Source organism: Mus caroli, chromosome X, assembly GCF_900094665.2.
Source record: "Mus caroli chromosome X, CAROLI_EIJ_v1.1, whole genome shotgun sequence".
Lineage (NCBI taxonomy): Eukaryota > Metazoa > Chordata > Mammalia > Rodentia > Muridae > Mus > Mus caroli.
The window spans coordinates 92,470,817-92,490,298 of record NC_034589.1 but is presented as its reverse complement, the minus strand read 5'-3'; the positions used below and the strand labels follow the sequence as shown (position 1 = coordinate 92,490,298).

The following is a 19,482-nucleotide window of genomic DNA, read 5'->3' as shown; positions in this document are numbered from 1 at the left end:
CAAAACCCATGGATTGAGAACTGCTGAGAGAGAGAGAGAGAGAGAGAGAGAGAGAGAGAGAGAGAGAGAGAGAACACTATGAAAGGGAGAAGTGAGAAAAATGACTGTGGGTACTTTAGTTGGGGAATAGGGAGCAATGGTACTATAAAGGAAGGAGTATATACTACAGATATTTGAAAAAAAGATGTAGTAAAACTTACTTAAAAACAAATATATGAATAAATCTTAATATGTAGATGCATATTCTATAGATATACAGATAATGCTCACCTTAAGAACAATAGACTGAATAACAAATACTCAAGGGAAATTTCCCTTTGAGTAATTCCTTATGGAAATCCAAGAGACTCTCAAAACAATATAGATTATTGTTACTGCCTTTGGTTGCTTCCATGAACCTTAAGGTAAAAGCTTATTACTGAAGACACCACACAGTTTGGACACAGGTCTTGAAGGAAATGAGATAGAACTGATCTGGAAGTCTCCCTGGAGAGCTTTCATAGAATCTGAAGGTACTATATAAGCTTCAAAGACAGAAAAACAATCAAAATTACTACCTTTAAGTCAACATTGACAAGCCAGTAAAATAGTGTTAGTGGTACAATAGTCACCCTATTATTTTTTTCTCTTATTCCTTGAATTATTTCACTTGTGTTTATCTCTTTCTTCCCTTAGGGGAGCGGGTAACTTCATTATGTATAAGCTCAAAATAAACCTCTGCATCAATTGAAACCTTGAGAGCAAGAGAATTACTTTTGATCTGACTGCCACACTGGATATGTTCCTTGAATCTCACACCACACTATGACTCATTAATTATTCTGCATTTAATTCATTACTTATATTATTGCATAATTCTCCAGTCAAAGACATCAAATATATTCTCAGCAAATGAAATTATATAGTCAAGAAACTGTGGAAGAAACTAGTAATTAGTATGTCTGGAGTGCTAATGTTGAATAAAAAAGCTTAATAAAAATATATACAATCTAAACAATGTAGAAATGGGATAAGAAAAGATATATAGATCAGCTAATATAGTTGAATGTCAAAAAAATACCTCACATGCATGGTTAATGTATTTGTTTAGAGAATACTGAGACAGTTGAATTGGACACAGGTTCAACAATGATAATTAGATATGTACAGGCACAGAAACAGGACCTAGATCTCCACTTCACAACATATATAAACATCAAATCAAAGATGATCAAGAACAAAAACCTGGGAAACTTGTAGAAAGAAACATGGGTATATATCTTTTTGTTTTAGAACTAGGGAACGCCTCTTAATTTGAAACATAGAACTTATAATCCAAAACACAACATACACACACACACACAAAATCCTGAATTTTATCAAATTGATTAAAAAATGTTTTCCTTCAGTGGATGCTGCCAAAAAATTATTCAAAAATCAATCCATTAAAGGACTTTTTATCAAAACATATATTTAAAAAGACTCATAATTCAATGTCAAAATGGTAACTCAACTAAACATGAGCAAAGAATATGAGTAGGTATTTTGTCAAAAAAATTGACAAAAGGCAAGAAAATGTATTGAACATTATTAGTGATTAGGAAAGTACACAATTAAAGTGACAATGAGCTTCACATCCATTAGATATCAATAGTGACAACAATGATGATGATAATGATGATGATGATATGGAACTGGAAAGACAGTTGAGTGGTAAAAAGCACTTGTTATTCTTTCAGCACCTACATCAAATGGCTCACAACTTTCTTCTAGTTGATCTGATGCCCTCTCCTGGCATGTACACACATGCTTGTACACACACACACACACACACACACACACACACACACACACACACACACATATTAAAAGAAAAGTAATAAGTGTTTACAAGATATAGATAAAATAACATGTTCATATAATACTGCTTGGATTCCTTGGATTCTAAAGTACACCTTTGTGTAGTTTAGACACTTCAAAAGTGTCCAAAAAGACACTTTTGAAAACAGCTTGGCATATTCTTATAAAATTAAAAATATAGTTTCTATATGATATAAAATTTCCGTTACTTATTATTTAACCAAAATAATTAAAAGACGGATTTATGTTTAAGAGCACTTGTTTCTTTTTCCGAGGATCCTGGTTTGGTTCCTAACATCCATATGGTGGCTCACAACCATCTGTAATTTCAGGTTTAGAGAATCAGATACCTCAGACATGAATGTGGTGCACATTCATGCATGCAGGCAAAACACTCATACATATAAAATAATATACACAAATTATTATTTTTTAAATGTGAATGAATGTTTGTGGCAATATTATTAGTAATATCAAACAATAGTGGCAACCATAATTTTCATAAATGGACAAAATGTGGCATAATCTACAAAATAAAAAAATTAATTCACCTGTGGAAAAAATAATGAAGAATTGATTGTGATTTAACACTAGTGAAGCTAGGAAACATTTTATAAAAGAATATAATCACAATAGAACTAGTGTTGCAATGTTGTGTTTATTTAGATGAAATGGCAGAATGAGTAAATCCATACAGAGACAAATTAGTGGTACATCAGAGTTGGGAGTAAGTAGAGAGGTTACTAATACCAAGCACATAGATTTTGGACTAGATGAGTAAAATGTCCTAAAATTGAATGTGATAGTAAATATGTAAGTCAGAATTTGCCATAAAGAACTGAAATGTGTACTTTATTAGATGAATTGTATGGATTGTGAATTATGTCTCAATTAGGCTACTGCTAACAAAATAGAACTCTGATCCAATATGATCTAAATTGGCAACAGTCTCTACTGACCAACAGCACTTTAATGCTATAAATTTATGAGTGAGCCATTCCCAACCCTGATGTGTCTGGCAGATTGGCAGCAATCAGTGTGTGAGAGAAGAGCAGCATCATTCATGAGTTTGCAAACCATAATTTGTGTCCCCTCAGCTCTGTGATGCAGATATGTAGCCCATACTGAGTAACAATCTAAAATATTAGGATCAGGAGAGAAGCTTCCAGAAGCTTTATGTTCTGCTTCAGAGAAGTTTCCTCAAATGATCAACAGGTATACAAAATGCAATGTTTTAATATTCCACCAATAACGAGGAAGTTAGCATAATATTAAGTACCTTACTGGCCTACATGAAGTTATTTGACTATTAATGAATAAACTGGAAAATACTATGTATGCATAAAATGTATATTTTGTTATATATCATGAAGGACATCAAATAGTATTAATTTTATGGTATTTCAAAAGTCATTATTTAAATTAAGTCAATGTGTTTAGCATACGTATAACTCAGTATAAATGAATATCATGGAACTTGATGAACTGCTGGCAATGGAAGCTGAAATAAAATAATTTCTCTTCTATTTTCTTAGTTTATCAATAAGAATTTGCATGTAGCCTGAGCACCCTCATGTGAAGATTAAAGCCGACGTAGATATACAGAATAGATGAATAGATACAGACAGAGCTTTTGAGAAACTGAGAGTATAGTTATCCTCAGTGTCTGAGAAAAGGTTATCAGTAGGGTCATCAGAGAGAAAAGGGCAGAGATTAAGATAGGCTGTGTAGGTAGATCAGTGCAGAGGGCCCTGGATTCAAACTCCAATTCTGCAAGACATATACTGACAGACACACAGACATGCAATACACACCCACAACTGGAGTGGGGGTGACAAAATATTTCACTAAATCTTCAAGTTGCATAAGCTATCTCCCACAATTTCCTCAGCAACTGTTGAATCTGTCTCTAACCTCAAGATAAAAATGTTCTGCTATGTGGCTATTCATTTACAGTTCCCTCCTGGTGTCTAGTCTTGAAAGAGGTGCTGTGTTCATCTGATCTGTTACTTGCCACATTTTCATTAAAGAGAATCTTTAGGGGCATGCCACAGGTATAATGTGGGGGGAAAATTCCATGAAGTAGATAGAAGAGTCTATATTTCAATGTCAAAGGCTCAGAAGAAGTGGAAATAAAAGAAAACTTAGCATAGGCAGGATTTGAGGAAGCTGTAGACAAAGAGAAAACCGAGTTAGTTGGGGATTGGATAAAGATTTTCTTTTCACTCCCTTACCAACTTTAAAAAATGTATTTTTTTGTTTTTTTATTATCACTATTTTTCAGTATCATGAGTTCAGATGTGACTATAAATCAAGCCTCTTGCTTTGTCCCTCCTAGTCTGCATTCTGTTCCTTGCTTAAACGGAACACCAGTTAAACTTAATGGTCTCTGTATCATCATATGTAGTAGTTGTAGTAGAAGTAATAGTAATATTAATGTTAAGAAGAAGAAATCCATGTTCAACTCACAGGATACTCCGGAGAGTGACCACTGCATGCATACAAATCAGGAGATAAAAGAATTGTTTTAAAAGTATATATGTAAACCAGATGAGAAAATTAAAACAGTGAAGAAAAAGACTTAACAAAACAATTAAATGTGTCAGCAAATTCGATATATCCATGTATTAATATATGAGGTAAAATTAACAATGAGGGAGGGGGAACACCACAAACTAGCAATTGGAAAGTTAGTAAGTGGCATATAAAATCACTTTCTAATGATGATATTAAGGTCAGAGTGCTAGTCTATATAAGAGGGTCTTGCCATAGCTGCATCTTGTGGCTACTTACAAATGGGTGCCAAGTGACTTGGCTCTTTGGTGTTGGGGTTTGGGTGACTGAGACCCAGGAAGAACTCACTATATGTTTACAAACTATAGAGGACAACAGAAATCACACCTTAATCAGAAAGCCAAATTTCACTTTCTAAAACATGCAAACTACTCCTTATGCGATAGCTTGAAAAAAAAAATGCTTGGTAACTAGGAAAGAGAGTGGAGATGACATGAGAATTGATAAAACCCTGTACCTAGGGGAAAAAAAGAAATAAAAGGCAGAACTTGCCAATGTCACCAAAATAATGCCTCTTATGAATGCTGGAACAAACACACAAAAAATATTAATTTCCACTCTGCATCTAAGTAATTTCTCTAAGCCCCAACTCAAATTTGTCTATGGGTTCTCTAGGGCTCTAATTTGTAAGAATCCATGTTTACCACTGTATTGTGCTACAAAGTTGTAGTCCTGTTTGAACTCCAAGAGAAAACAGCTCCATAAAATATCGTCAGGCTTACAAACAAGACCCATTAGTTTTATTTTTCCTTCTGTTCAAACCATATGCTAGACTAAGTAAAAAAAAAAAAAAAATAAGATTTTCAGTTTCTGCCTTCTCCGTAGAAATGTTGCTGATGTCTAACACCAAATTCCTGCTGCTGTTAGTAAGGCTAAAAAAATTTCTCCCCCATATAACTAATGTTCACGATCACAAACAGTTGAAAAAAGTTACAAGAAACTTCCAGAATTTTGAGATATTAGACTCAAAATCGGCACACAATGCATGCCATCCAGAGGGAATGAGCTCTGGACTTGCCTTTAAAACTTCTTTGCTTTTTATCCAATTACGCCTGTGAAGTACGGGTAAACAGAAAAGTCAGAAACTATTTTCATTTTAAATGCTGGTTGCATTCTGATGAGATCAATTAATTAATTTGCAACAAAATGATTCAAATGATTTTCTAGATCCTAGGAATGGAAACTGTCAGCTCACTTAGATAGAAACTTCACTGGCTCTAGCCAAATTCTCACTCAAAAATTTAGAGTGTCAATAAAGCTTCAAAGTGTAACGATCAATCTAATAGCGAAGGGACCCCTCACATTAAGAACTGAGATAAAAATCAGAATGCTCACTATGTAAATGCTAGAAAGTATTTAAATTCACTTGGTAGAAAGTCAGACTGTATTTTCAAAAGTGCATCTTCTAAAACCAACACTGAGAACTACTACTTTCCTTCTTGTTAAGTGAGCAAGTTGGGGTTGTAGAGCCAGAAGAAGGGTGGCTAGCTCAAGTGGTTAGGCATCACGCTGGGCTAGGAAGCACTTTAGACATGCCTACCCCGAAGAAAAGTTTGTAGTAAAAGAGGGACTCCATTCTCTAGTTGACAGCCCTAGAAAAAAATTAACCATACCAAGTAAATCTATTCTCATAAAACGAAGACCTTTTATCCCACAGTAAAACCCATCTCAAAAATAAACACTCTAACTTAACTAGAAAAGATTTAATGCTATCGAATGAATCTTTGAAAATCCTGTAAGACAAACTTTAAAAACCAAATAGAATATAAACTACAATAAACTCTTTCTTCAACAACTCAAAAAAAGTATATTTTATGAAAACCTATCCTCCCTTTTTCATTTTTGGACACTGTCCTAACAACCAAGAACAATAAAAGAATACAAATTGTTAGAATTAAGTCACAAAAAATTATGGTACATCTCACAAAGACATTTGGCGAACATCACAAATGAGAGAAAACCACTTGAGACACAAACATAAATCCATAGAGAAACATGAACACCTCAGGAAAATCAACCATTAATTACTCCGTCAATACTCCATCTTATCAGATGAAAAGATAATCTTAACTTAGTGGGGAGAAAATTTCAACTAGCCTCTAAGAGGCTCAAGAAGCAGTGGTAAATACGTTTAATAAGGCAAAATTGCCCGCCACTTTTCTCCTGTTCTAATTAGAACTGTGAGGCAACATTTGTGGTTCATAGGTCATTGACAGTTCTTACTCAATTTGTTAGCATGAGCAACTCAAGTTTTAAACTATAAGTATGTCCTTAAAATGAACAAAATATAATGTGGCGCCCTATTCCTCCGTCCCCAATATAAATGTGTGAGCACACTCAAGCAGCAGGACAATGCCTCACATTTCTGTTCTGTTCTGTTCTGTTTGTAACACTTGTGAGTCAAACTCAAACCTGCTCAAACTATTCATTAACAGTACATTTCTTTTCTTTACAGATCTGGTGCAAGCCCCAAACAGAGACTTTCTGATGTATTCTAATCTACAGAAAGTAAACACCTTTCAAGAGAAAACTGGCCCACACAGTTACTCCCCAACAATCAGCTCATGCTGAGAAATACGTGAGAGTAAACTTTGCCCGGTGTTTACCACAAAAGTAACCCCATCTACCTGCTCTAAATGTGCCTTGTTGAATTCTCAAGGCTGACCTCTAACCGGAGAGCAAGTCACTGGTGACTTCCTGGGGAAAAAAAAAAAACTGCATCTTTCACCCCGAAGCCCCTTAACAACCAGATGCGGCTTTTCTTTCTAGGAGAATTGAGAATTCTATTATCTCTCTTTGAAGGATGCGGGCCGAAAATCAGGTTTCTGCTTTTATTTCCCTTTTCTTATGCCAAGACCATTCACTTCACGGGTCTGAAAGGTGATTACCAACAGACCCATAGACAAGAAACTCCCTACATGTCTGATCGCGTTTCCAGAACTTTGAGGAAAAGAATGAAAAACAGTGAAGAGCTTACAGGCGTCATTTCTGAAAATGGCCCATGCAATTGATTTAAGTTTGGAACTCATAGGATTTGAAATATCAGAAAGATCTTAGTGGAGGAGTTTAGAAAGCTAGGGAAATTGGAGAGGAATCTCAAAGAGCACGTATTAGCACCCCGGAGCGCAGCAAAGATTCCCTGGGCTTAGGCGGAACATTTCACAAGATGACAGTCCCCAAGAGGGCTCCAGATGTAGGACAGACCTTCCTATAGAACTAGTCTGAGCTGGTTTAGGATCCTTCCGAATGTTCTTTTGGGCGGGAGTCCCTAGATCCCACAAAATGCAAACTGGTACTCTGTGCCCTTGATGAAAAGGAGGCATTTTTAGTATAAACTTACCGCATGTCCCCATAAGGTCCGGAGTAGTTCTCCATCCAAGGTCCCATTTCACTTTTGACACAGTTGGGACTGGGATAGGGTACTCTGTTCACAACACCAGGATACCACACTTCGGAGGCAGAGTAGTCACCCTCCTGGCTTGTCAGCCCCTGAGGGGGCCGAGTGTAGCCATAGGGGGCTACAGGCCCGGCATCGTTTGGACTGCTGCTGCCGCCCCCGCCTCCTGGCCCATATAATTGGCCTTCTTCAGCTGTGAAGAGAGTATGCCAGGAAGAAGAGGTGGTGGCTGGGGGCGATCCAGTGCTGGGCCCGGCTACACTCCCTCCATGTAGACTACCCAAGTCCCCATAGCGGCATTGCGCTGCCGCCGCAGCCCAGGCGCTGCCATAGTCCAATGGGTTCTCCAGCTTGATGCGGGCGTGTGGATGGGTAGGGGGCGGGGGGTGCGGCGGCCCGGACAGAGCCAGCGGAAAGTTGTAGTAGTCGCGATTCTGGTATGCTGCTGCCTCGTCTATTGCTCCAGATTTATACAGAGACAGAGAGGACGGGATCTCGAGTGTCCCAGAGCTACCTGCTTCACTGCTGCCAGAGCAGCCCAAGCTCTCACCTTCCAATCCTTTGGCGTAACTTCCCTTGAAAGAGGAATACTCAGCAGTCTCTTCAGTGCCTTTGCCTGGGCCTTCGTCCAGGGGAAGACCTTTGCATTCGGGCAGTGGCGCACAAGGAGTGGGACGCACCGCGGGTGGACCTCCCAGGAGCGACGCGTACATGCAGTCTCCCCGAAGCTGTTCCCCTGGACTCAAATGTTCCAGGGCTTCCACACCCAATCCCATGGACACAGACACTGCTTTACACAACTCCTTGGCACTGTCAGATATGGTTGAATTGCCCCCTAGGTAACTATCCTTGGAGGAAGAGGGAGCCCCCGTGGCCTCCCTGGCTCTCACGCTGCTGCCTTCGGAGATTACCTCCTGCTGCTGTTGGTGCTGTTGGTGCTGCTGCTGTTGTTGCTGCTGCTGAAGAAGTTGCATGGTGCCGGCCTCGTTCAGAATGTCTTTAATGTCGGCGGAGCAGCTGCTTAAGCCTGGGAAAGTGGGGCCCAGCAGGGACAACGTGGATGGGGCAGCTGAGTCATCCTGATCTGGAGGAGCTGGTGGCTGTTGCGGCAGCCCCTTGCCAGGAGCAGTGGCCGCCCCAGGCTCGGGGAGGCAGCTGCTCTCAGGGTGGCCCTCGGAGGCTGCCTGCTGCTGTGAAGGCTGCTGTTCCTCCTCCAGGGCCAGGTAGCCTGTGGGGCCTCTGATATGGGCTTGAGGAGAACCATCCTCAGAGTGCTGCTGCCGCCGCCGCCGCCGGGGGCTAGTCTCCTGCCTCTGCTGTAAACAGGCGCCGGGAGGTGCTATGTTAGCGGCCTCAGGGTGCCTGGGGCCCGGGTTCTGGATCGCTTCACGCACGCTCTGGAACAGATTCTGGAACGCTCCTCGATAGGTCTTGGACGGGGGCCGTGGGTAGACCCTTCCCAGCCCTAACTGCACCTCCATCCTTGAGCTTGTCTGTAGCTTCCACCGAATTCCCTTATCCTGGCTTCTCGTCTCTTGCTCTGAAGAGTTCTCCTGACTGATGATGTAGTATCTGCAGCTAGCTGCCCACCTGCGGGAAGCTCCTGGGAAGAAAACTTGCAGGAGGGGGGTGGGGGGAGTGCCCAGATAACCTCAAAGTCTCCAGTAAAGGAAGGCACGCGCCAGACAGAATCTGCCCTGCTAGTTACACAGTTTGTCTCTAAATACTTGAAGAACAGATTAAAAGATGCTCAAAGCTTGACGGGGAGGAAAAGGGGAAATCCTCTGCCTTCCAAATTCAATGTCCACTGAAGCAGGTGCAAATAAGAACGGGGCTATTTTCTTCTTGTTTTCTTTTAGCTTTTGTTTTGCTTTCGACTACTGAAACCCTAGCTGCCTTTTCATCTTTTCATTTCTAGCACCACACACAGGGTGAGGGGCGGGCAGGAGGAGGTGCAGGGGGGAGAACCTGGAACCAGGGACTCTCCGGGGCGCGCTGTTGCTTCTCAGTCTCTGGGCTCCCCAAAGCCTTGCAATGTGCAACAAGCTCCTCTGCTCTCAGCCAAAGGGAGTTACCTCTGTGCAAACTGGCTGGCAGAGCTGGGGGTGTAGGGGAGAGGGTTGGCCAGGAAGCCTGCCTAGCCAGCTCCTGGAGAGGGGACCCAGGAGGGGGTAAGGGTAGAGAGGAAGAGGACAAAGGCAGCCTTAGTCCTACCGGACACTTTCCTTGCTTCCTCCGAGTCTCCCGCAGCTTTTAGAAACTTCACCGAAGAGGAAAGGGCAGCTCCTGGGCGGCGGCTTCGAAGCCGCCGCTCTGCAACAGGCGTTGGCTGTCGCTGGGCTGGGGCTGGCGTGGTGCGTCCCTTAAGCTTCTGTATGGCACTGGAGTGGCTAGCTCAGTCTTTTCCCCTCTGATGCCCTCTCAGCCTCCAGGTTTGCTCCGGACCCTCTGGTTCTCCCAGCAGGCTGGCTCCTAGGGATCTCCGAGGGGGCGCTGGGAGGTGGAAAGCAAATGCAACAGTTTGTGAGTCGGTCCCGCCCCCGCGGGCCGGCCTCCCTGCCTTCCCACCTCCTTTCTCTCTCCCCTCCCTTCCCCTTTCCTTTTCTCCCCTCCCCTCACCGCAAGCTAGCGCAGGGTGGCTTTAGAGAACGTAGTGCTGGCGTAGTATGGTTGAAGGCTGGAATGACTCACTGTAGCCTTTGAAGACCCTTCTTCCCTAAATACCACTTGTTTTTCGGAACCCTGCTTTAGGCTCCAAAGCAGAAGCTTTATCTTGAAGCGATTTTTAACAGACAAGTCTACCGGCTCCCCAGGAGGTTAGCACAGGCAGAATTTCATTCCTGAACCCAATCCCAAAACAGATTCTTGGAGGTAGGAGAAGGAGGAAGGGGCATTAGAAGTACCAGCTACCAATTGCTCTTAGGTATTCCCTCCCCGCTCCCCCCAGGGCCCACCAGGACAAGCAGAAGGGAGAGTCTCAGGAGATTAAAGAACAAGCCAAAGAGTTGCAGCCAAAGCAACTCTTGCTGAAACCTTTGAGATCCTCCTGTAGGATAGCTGGGAATTCCTGACACCAAGCCATTTGATCTGGGAATTCTGGGCCCAAGAAGCCCGTGGTGGTCATTTCTACCTTATTTCCAGCCCTTCTTTCTGCTGGGAATTACCTGTAATTTATACGTTTTATTTCTCCAGGCACGCAAGGCAAAAATTATTCAGACAAGTGGGCAAACACAAATGTCAAAAACACTTGTCATGCATACACGAACCTTTGATTTTGTCCAAAGCGTTGTTTGTATAGAATCCTTTAGATGTCTAAATTGTTTGCGCTTGAAAACCCTTACCTTTGGTAGAGGAATCACAGAGGAATGATCTTTCTTTTGATGGACAAGTAGGAGTGAATGAAGATGATGTAGGATACTCCGAACTGTAGGGACAAGTGAGCAATAGAAAGATGGAGACTAGACCTGTACAGAAAATGTCCTTAGAGAAAGGTTGTAGACCCCATCACTTGCAAATGGCTTTAACCTCTGGATCAGTCCCAGCAGGCACCTGAGTGCATTTGTTTTGTGAGACTCACGGTGTTCTTATTTGTTTTGGGGGGCATTGTTTTATCTTTCTTTCGAGACAGGGATTTGTTTTGTACCCCAATGATTCTTCTGATTCAGCTTTTCAAATTCTGGGGTTGGTGGAGTATGCAATCACACTAGATATTTCCACATATACAGGCTTCTACAGTTGGGGGGGGGTGCTTTATCCATTGTACTGAGAGTTTACCTTTATTGAAGGAGTTAACTGAAACCTCAAGGGGGAAAAGAAGTATGCATGATCAACTCTGTTTCACAGATAAAGAAGTGAAGTAAGGACATTGTTGTATTTCCCATATTAGAACATAAACTTTCCAGGTTTTTTTTTTTTTACATTAGCTGTACACTCATCAGATCTACAACTCTTAGAAAACAGCATAAAGTAAACTTTTCTAACGAAATGACCTGAGAGTGCTTCCTCCTTCTCAGGTGAAAAATTATCTGCTGTAAGGCAGTTGAGGCCTTATTGTGCATTTGTTATTGCTTTTTTCTTAGTTTCACAAACCACTCCTTAGGATTTAAAAAAAAATAACAAAGTTATTCAAAAGCTGTCCAACTGTAAAGTGGGTAATTCTCAGTATTCTAGTGTAGTGTGCTGAAATGTGGATACTTTGAAGACCTTTTTTTTAAAAAAGATTGATTTATTATTATATCTAAGTACACTGTAGTTGTCTTCAGATGCACCAGAAGAGGGCGTCAGATCTCATTATGAATGCTTGTGAGCCATCATGTGGTTGCTGGAATTTGAACTCTGGACCTTTAGAAGAGCAGTCGGTGCTCTTAACCACTGAGCCATCTCTCCAGCCCCAAAGACCTTATTTTTGAATGGTCATTACAACCTCACATGTACCAAAGCTTTTGAATGATTTAGTCCAAGGGTATTAAATGAACGGGCAAGGTGGTAGAATAGAATGAAAATATGTCTTAGGGCCAGGAGAACTGTTTTTCTGTAGACCAACAGTGAAAGAGAACACTGAATAAACAATGGCCAAAGGAAAGAGGGGATGTTGTAGAGAGGGGAAAAATGAACAGGAGAAAGAATTCTTGCCATAGTAGAAAGCACAATGAAGATTCCAACACATGAGGAAGTGGTCTGAAGTGTAAGTTGCTTCCACAGCATCAACCTTGTCTTTACAGACATCCTCACAGAAAACTGAAGCTAAAAATATCTCCCCTCAGATGGCTACAGTGACAGTGAAAACAGATCCAATGTGTAAAAACAATTTGTGAATAAGGAAGTATTCTAAAAGTTGGTAGGATCTCTCTACACGGAGAAACACACACACACACACACACACACACACACACACACACACGAGTGAAGGCCCAAGGACTACTGTGATACTGTGGATGTCATTCCTCAGTCACCACACAACATGTTTATTTTTTACAAGGTCTTTCACTGTTCTAGAATTCATCGTCATGTAGGGTAGGCTGGTTGGTCAGTTAGTCTCAGAGATCTACCTGTCTCTGCATTGTTGGGGTTAAAAGTGTGCAGTGCCTTTCCCTGGCTTTTTTTATTTATGTGTGTACTGGGGTTCAAGCTTAGGCCCTCAGGCTTGCTACTGAAACCTTTCCAGATTGAGCTGTTTTCTCGATATTTTTTAAACTCTAAAGTGAAACAAAATCTCACAAATGATAATATGCTGGGGAGGATTGACTATTGTGGTCTCACTTGAACTTTGTACTCGGATGCCCATCTTAAATCTACTTTTCCTACTTAGCTTTCACAATCAAGAGACAACTGCCGAAGAATGTGATAGAAATTAGTACTTACACAATGTTTTTCTTTTGCTTCCTCCTACTCTTTTTTTTCCCCTTGAAATATTTTTAGCAGTTGAATAGAATCCATGGTGTTCTCCCAGGTCATTTGAGTTCATAGTAAGTTTCTCTACAAGTTCAGGGGGCTTTCAGAAAATCGAATGTTCCCTAGCTTTTGCTCTAGAAAACTAAAACAAGTTAACCTTTGGAAAATGGTGAACATTTACTTGCTCTTATGAGTATATTCTGAACTATTCCACAAATCTGTTTACTTCTCTTACTCTGGCTGCATCCAATAGGGTTCAAGACACCCTCGGTTTCTGCCTGGACAACTTTTCATTCACCAATCAGCCACTGATCAGGCAAATAGATTATAAGTAGCTTTATAAAGATAGAAGTTACATGCAACAAACCACGTACATTTAAAGCTGTACAAACTGCTAAGTTTTGGAATTTTTTTGGCACCATATATTTATTATTTCCTATAATATTTAAGAATTACCTAAACATATACAAAATGTACAGTTACTAAAACAGCTAATTATTTCTTTCTTCCCCTATGAAAGGAAGGGGCTTTGCTGTTCTTACATGGCTAGAACCATAATAAACAATGTACTTGCAATTGTAACATAAGTATTACAATGTTATTAGTAATTTTGGAGCCTTGTCTTTTGAAGTCCATTTTAATTAATTAATTAATTAATTAATATCATTTCCAATTTTAAAAAATTAGGTATTTTCTTCATTTACATTTCAAATGCTATCCCAAAAGTCCCCCATACCCTTACCCCCCACTCCCCTACACATCCACTCTCACTTCTTGGCCCTGGCATTCCCCTGTACTGGGGCATATAGAGTTTGCAACACCAAGGGATCTCTCTTCCCAATGATGGCCGACTAGGCCATCTTCTGCTACATATACAGCTAGAGACACCAGATCTGGGGGTACTGGTTAGTTCATATTGCTGTTATTCATATGTGCATTTCCAGATAATAGTATCTTTATTCAAGATATATGTGAAGGGATTCTTTTGTGCTTATTTGTATGTCTACCCATCCCTTCCACACTCCCACTCTGAAAAATTTTTCTGTCAGTATAGATTAATTTGTCTTTTCCCTCCAGAATTTATGACAATGAAATAATAAATATGTACTTTTTTGTCTTACATTGTTCACTAAACATAATGTTTTGATATCTATCCAAACTATTATATAGATTACTATATAATTCTTTCTTTATTGCTAAGTAGTTTTCCATTGTGTTCCTGTATCCACAGTTCACAGGTAAGTATATTCTTTCAGGATGGATATATTACTAATAAAGATACTATGAATATTAACACAGAAATCTTTATCTTGGCATATGTCTTAACTTATCTTAAATAAAATAATACTCAAATTGATTGTGTGAGTCACAGGGCAGGTATATGTTTACTTTTATAAGAAAAGGATAAGCTACTCTGAAATAATTATACCAATTTGCATTTCAAAATTTCACCAATACTTGATATGACCAATGAATTTAATAATAACCTTTAGTCAGGTGAATGAAGAATTCTTTCTCAATTTGCATTTATTAAATGAACAATTAGGCATAATATTTTATATTTGTGTATGCTTCATTTATCTAGTTTTTATTTTAATTAAAATGTAATTATATAATTTCTCTCCTTTCCTTCTTCCAAACTTCCTTTTCTCACTTTTAATTCTATGGCCTCTTCCTTAATTGTGATTGTTTTACATACATACATACATACATACATACATACATACATACATACATATACATACATGGTAAAATGTTCATAAATTCATAAATATAACCTGAATAATCTATTTCATGTGACTTGGATCACTTTCAGTTTTCTTGGTATTGGAAAACAGAGTGCTTATCTCTGGGAAAGATAATTCCTGGCCCCCCACAAGTAGTTGCTACTTGTTTATAGCTGTTTGTAAAGGGGTGGGGCCGCTTGAGATTTCTCTTTCATGTTAAGGTATCTACTAGTGTGTAATTGTCTTGATCATGTCTAGGAAACCACAGTGTTGAAGTGTCATGAGTGTTGCTTCTTGGTCATTTTTCTGTTGAGTTCTTTGAAGCTCAGATTTTGTGCATATAGCCACTGGGGCAGGGCATCCTATGGTTAGTTGTTTCTCTCCATTTTGACCAATTGTGTGTTTTCTATAATGGTCTCCATCTGATGAAAAAGAAATTTATTTGATGAGGGTTGAGAGCTACATTTACAATGAGGGTATAAGGATAAGTATTTTGAATATAGTTAGGAATTGCACTAATCTAGTAAAGTAGTGGTAGTAAGTTCTCTTAAATCCATGACTTCACTAATCTTGAGTAGTTGGTAAGATTTCCAGTGTCAGACATACTTTTTCCTCTTGCTGAATGAGCCATAAATCCAATTAGAGAGCCACTGGTTGGATGAGTCTAAGAGATTTCCAAGACAATATAGCCTTTTGCTGTTGTTTTAAGTTATCTCCCAGAGGTTTTTGATAAGTCCCCATTGCTGAAGACACCATGCACTTCAGACACAGGACTCAGAAGATGCAATCTGAATCTGACCTGAAAACCTCTTGCCTGATAACTCACTTTCATAATATCAGAAGGTATTATGAAATCTGCCAAGGAAGGGAAGGCTTAACAAGCTGTGACACCTATGAACTATACAACAATGTTCAGCACAGAGAGAGATAACTACATTAGCAACAGTGGCTTGCATTTTAGGTTTAAATGGAGGCTTTCCTCAATAATTTGCTTATTTTATTTATTTATTTAGCTTTGTTTTACCTAATATTCTTGAGAATTTCATACATGAGTACTCTGTTTCTTTGAGTTCTATCCCTCCTTCTTCTCCTCCAATTCTTCCTGTATATCATCAATCTTCTAATAATTTTGTGACTTTTTGTAATTATTATTGTCATACAGAGAGAGAAAGAGAAAGACAGATGTGCAGACAATCAGCTGAGTCAATTGAATGTTGCTGATATATATTATATTAATTATACACACACACATACATACACACACACACACATACACTCACATATACACACACATACACACACAGCTGACCACACACACACACACACACACACACACACACATACAGCTGACCACTTGAAGTTGGATAATCGATTATCCAGCTTGTCCCTGGGAAAATTTGATTCTCCCTCTCTCAGCAGCTATTAACTGCCTATAGTTCCTCATCTAGGAATGGGGCCTAGTAAATTTTTCTCCATCCATATTGTCATGTAAATTGATACTGCCATTCTACAGATCTTGTTTAGGTGACTATATTGTTAAGATTTCATGTGTATACCTTTCTTGAAGCATACTTCCTGGTTCCTGGGCTCTTACTAACTTTCCATCTCTTCTTTCATGATGCTCCTTGAGCCTTGGGTTTATTGGTCATGTGGAAGATAAAGTACTGAATAGCCCATGATCAGTTGTAATCTGTTTTATTATCTGAGGAGTTGACAAGGTTTAAAGTACAGGGCGCAAGTTTTCTCCTTCTGAGTGGACTTGAAGACAAATTGGATAGATGTTGGTTACCCCCAAGATATAAGTGCCTCTATTGCGGCAACAAGATGCTCTTTCTATTCTGGTCTTTGTTGTGGTTCATAATCTTCACAGACTAGAAGTATTGTTGGTTGCTTTTCTCCCTTGGAGAGCATCTTTAGATACTGTGAGAGCTGTTTCTCAGTTAGGATGTTTCTAAGTTAGTTCTATGTCCTGAAGTCCTATATCCAAAGTGTATGGTGTCCTCACTAGTAATGTCTTAATTTCAAGTTCTAGGAGGTAGTCAAGGGCAACATCAGTAAGTATATGTTGTTTTAGGGAGGTCTTTCCATGCCTGGCACTCAGAATTTTGTATGATAATCTAGATCTCTTGAGCTGAGTATTATAATCCCAAATGGGGTTACTTCATTCAAATTATCTGCCTGCCTGTCTTTCTGTCTGTATACATACACACACTCAAACACATGCATCCATACATCTATATATACATATACATAGTCACATATATTATATCTACATTTTAAGGGAACATTAAATACATTTTTCCTATGGACTTTTCAAATATCTTTAGGGTTATTTATCCCTTTCCCCACCTCTCCTTCTTTGTATTAAACTCTCTACTCTCCAATGAATGCCCTCTCCATTTTTTCACACTTTCCATTTCATAGCACCATGTCCTAATTTCCCTCTCTCTGAAGCAGTGGTTCTCAATCTATGGGTCATAATTCCTCTAACAAATCTCTATACCCCTGAAAATTGCATTATTATTCATAACAGTAACAAATTATAGTTATGAAGTAACAATGAAAATAATTTTGTGGTTTGAAGTCACCACAGCATGAGGAACTGTATCAAAGAATTGCAGCATTGGGAATGTTGAGAACTACTACTTTAGAGCCACTTCTCACACCACCACCATGGTCCATTTCTGATTTTGGGGATATTTCAAGTTATGTATTCACATCTAAAGATTGAGAGCTAGGAACCATATGTAAGAGAGAGCAAGCATCATTTGCCTTTCTGGGTTTTGGTTATATCATTTAATTTAACCCTTTCTAGGTCCATCCATCTACCTGAAATGTACTGATTTTATTTTTCTTTACAGTTAAATAGGGTCCCATTGTGTATGTACTTGCCATTTTTATTATCCATTCATTAGGATATTGAAGGATATTTAGGTTGTTTTTATTTTCTAACTACTGTGAATATAGATAGCGTCCATGAACATGGTTGACTAAATATTTGTGGAATAAGATATTGAATCCTTTTGGTTTATATCAAGGATTTGTTTGGCTGGAACAGATATACTTTAGCTTGAAAATTTTCTACACTAACTTTACAAATGGCTGTAAAGAGATTCTAACAACGATTAAGGGGTCACTGTTCTCTGCATCCTTGCCAGCCAACATTGTAGTCAAATCTTTTCTTGATATTAGTCATTTAGACTAAAGTAAGATGAAATTGATAATTAATTTTAATTTGCATTTTCCTAATTGCTAAGGATATTAAAACTTTTAAAGATATTTATTAGCCATTTGTGTTTTTTCTTTAAAGAACTCCTTGTTCAGTTCTATAGCCCATTATTTTAAATGGGCCATTTATTTTCTTGGTTCTTTGTTTTTGAGTTCTTTGTATATTCTGGATATTAATCTTCGGTCACATGGATAGATGGCAAAGATTATTACACTGATTATTTTTTGTTTGATTATTTTGTCTGTTTAGCATTATATTTAAGATTTTCCTCATTTTATTTAATAGTTTAGTTATGGAATTTTTAAATATTAGGCACCCTGAAAACAAGTACTACATTAGATATAGTTTGTTTTTATTGTCTTATCAATGAATCTTTTCTAATAGTTTATTAGTATATAACCAATACTTAGAATAATGTATTGCACTATAACATTTTCATATAGGTGTATGTCATAGACTTTGCTAATATACCACCTCCCCCTTTTCCGTATCTTACTTTGTTTCCAGTAGTCTCCTTCCTTTTCTAAAATAGTACCTTTTTCTTCTTTTAAGTCTTACATATTCCTTGGATGTATGCTTTAATTAGTGCATACTAATTTTATAAAATGATGAATCCCATTCTGACATTTTCACATTTATATATCATGTATTTTAAATATGCTCCATCCTTCACTATTCTTTCTCTTTCTTCCACCAGCACCCACCACTAGTTTCACCACTGTTCTTCCCAAACAGTTCCACTTCTAATTTTGTGAGTTTTTTCCTAGCTTCTGTGTATCAGGGAAGACCTGTGATATCTCTCTTCTAAAGTTAGGTTTATTTGAGTCACATGGTAATCTCCAATTCCACCTATCCTACTTCAAATGGTATAATTTCATTTCTCTTTGTGACTGAATATGACTCCATTGTGTATTTATACTATATTTCTTCTATTTATTAATCTGTTGAAGGAAACCTAGGCTGATTCTATGTCTTTTCTATAGTGGTACAATGACAATGAAAGTATACATATCTCTTTTGTAATCTAATTTAGATTTTTACACACACACACACACACACACACACAGAGAGAGAGAGAGAGAGAGAGAGAGAGAGAGAGAGAGAGAGAGAGAGAGAGAGAGATGGTATAACTGAGTAGTGTAGCAGTTTTATTTTTAGTGTTTTTAAAAACAGGTGTCCTTTTGTTTCATTATTTTTCTTGAAATTTATTTTGATCATATCTTTTCCCTTTTAATAAAATCCTCCCACGTCCCACACATGTAACTTCATGTTTTCTCTCTCTCTCTCTCTAACACAAACAAAACACAAATAAAAAAATAGTAAGA

The 19,482-nt window shown here is 38.8% G+C and overlaps 1 protein-coding gene across 1 annotated transcript in view; it reads right to left on the bottom strand.

The window, feature by feature from the left end:
* Ar (androgen receptor) overlaps window positions 1-10,316 on the bottom strand; it is a 170,389-nt gene extending 160,073 nt beyond the window's left edge. The window contains exon 1 of the mRNA XM_021153485.2: window positions 7,754-10,316. Within this exon, the coding sequence (XP_021009144.1) occupies window positions 7,754-9,291 (1,538 nt within the window). The 5' untranslated portion in view covers window positions 9,292-10,316. The remainder of the gene's footprint in view (window positions 1-7,753) is intronic.
* Between the last annotated feature and the right edge of the window lie 9,166 nt (window positions 10,317-19,482).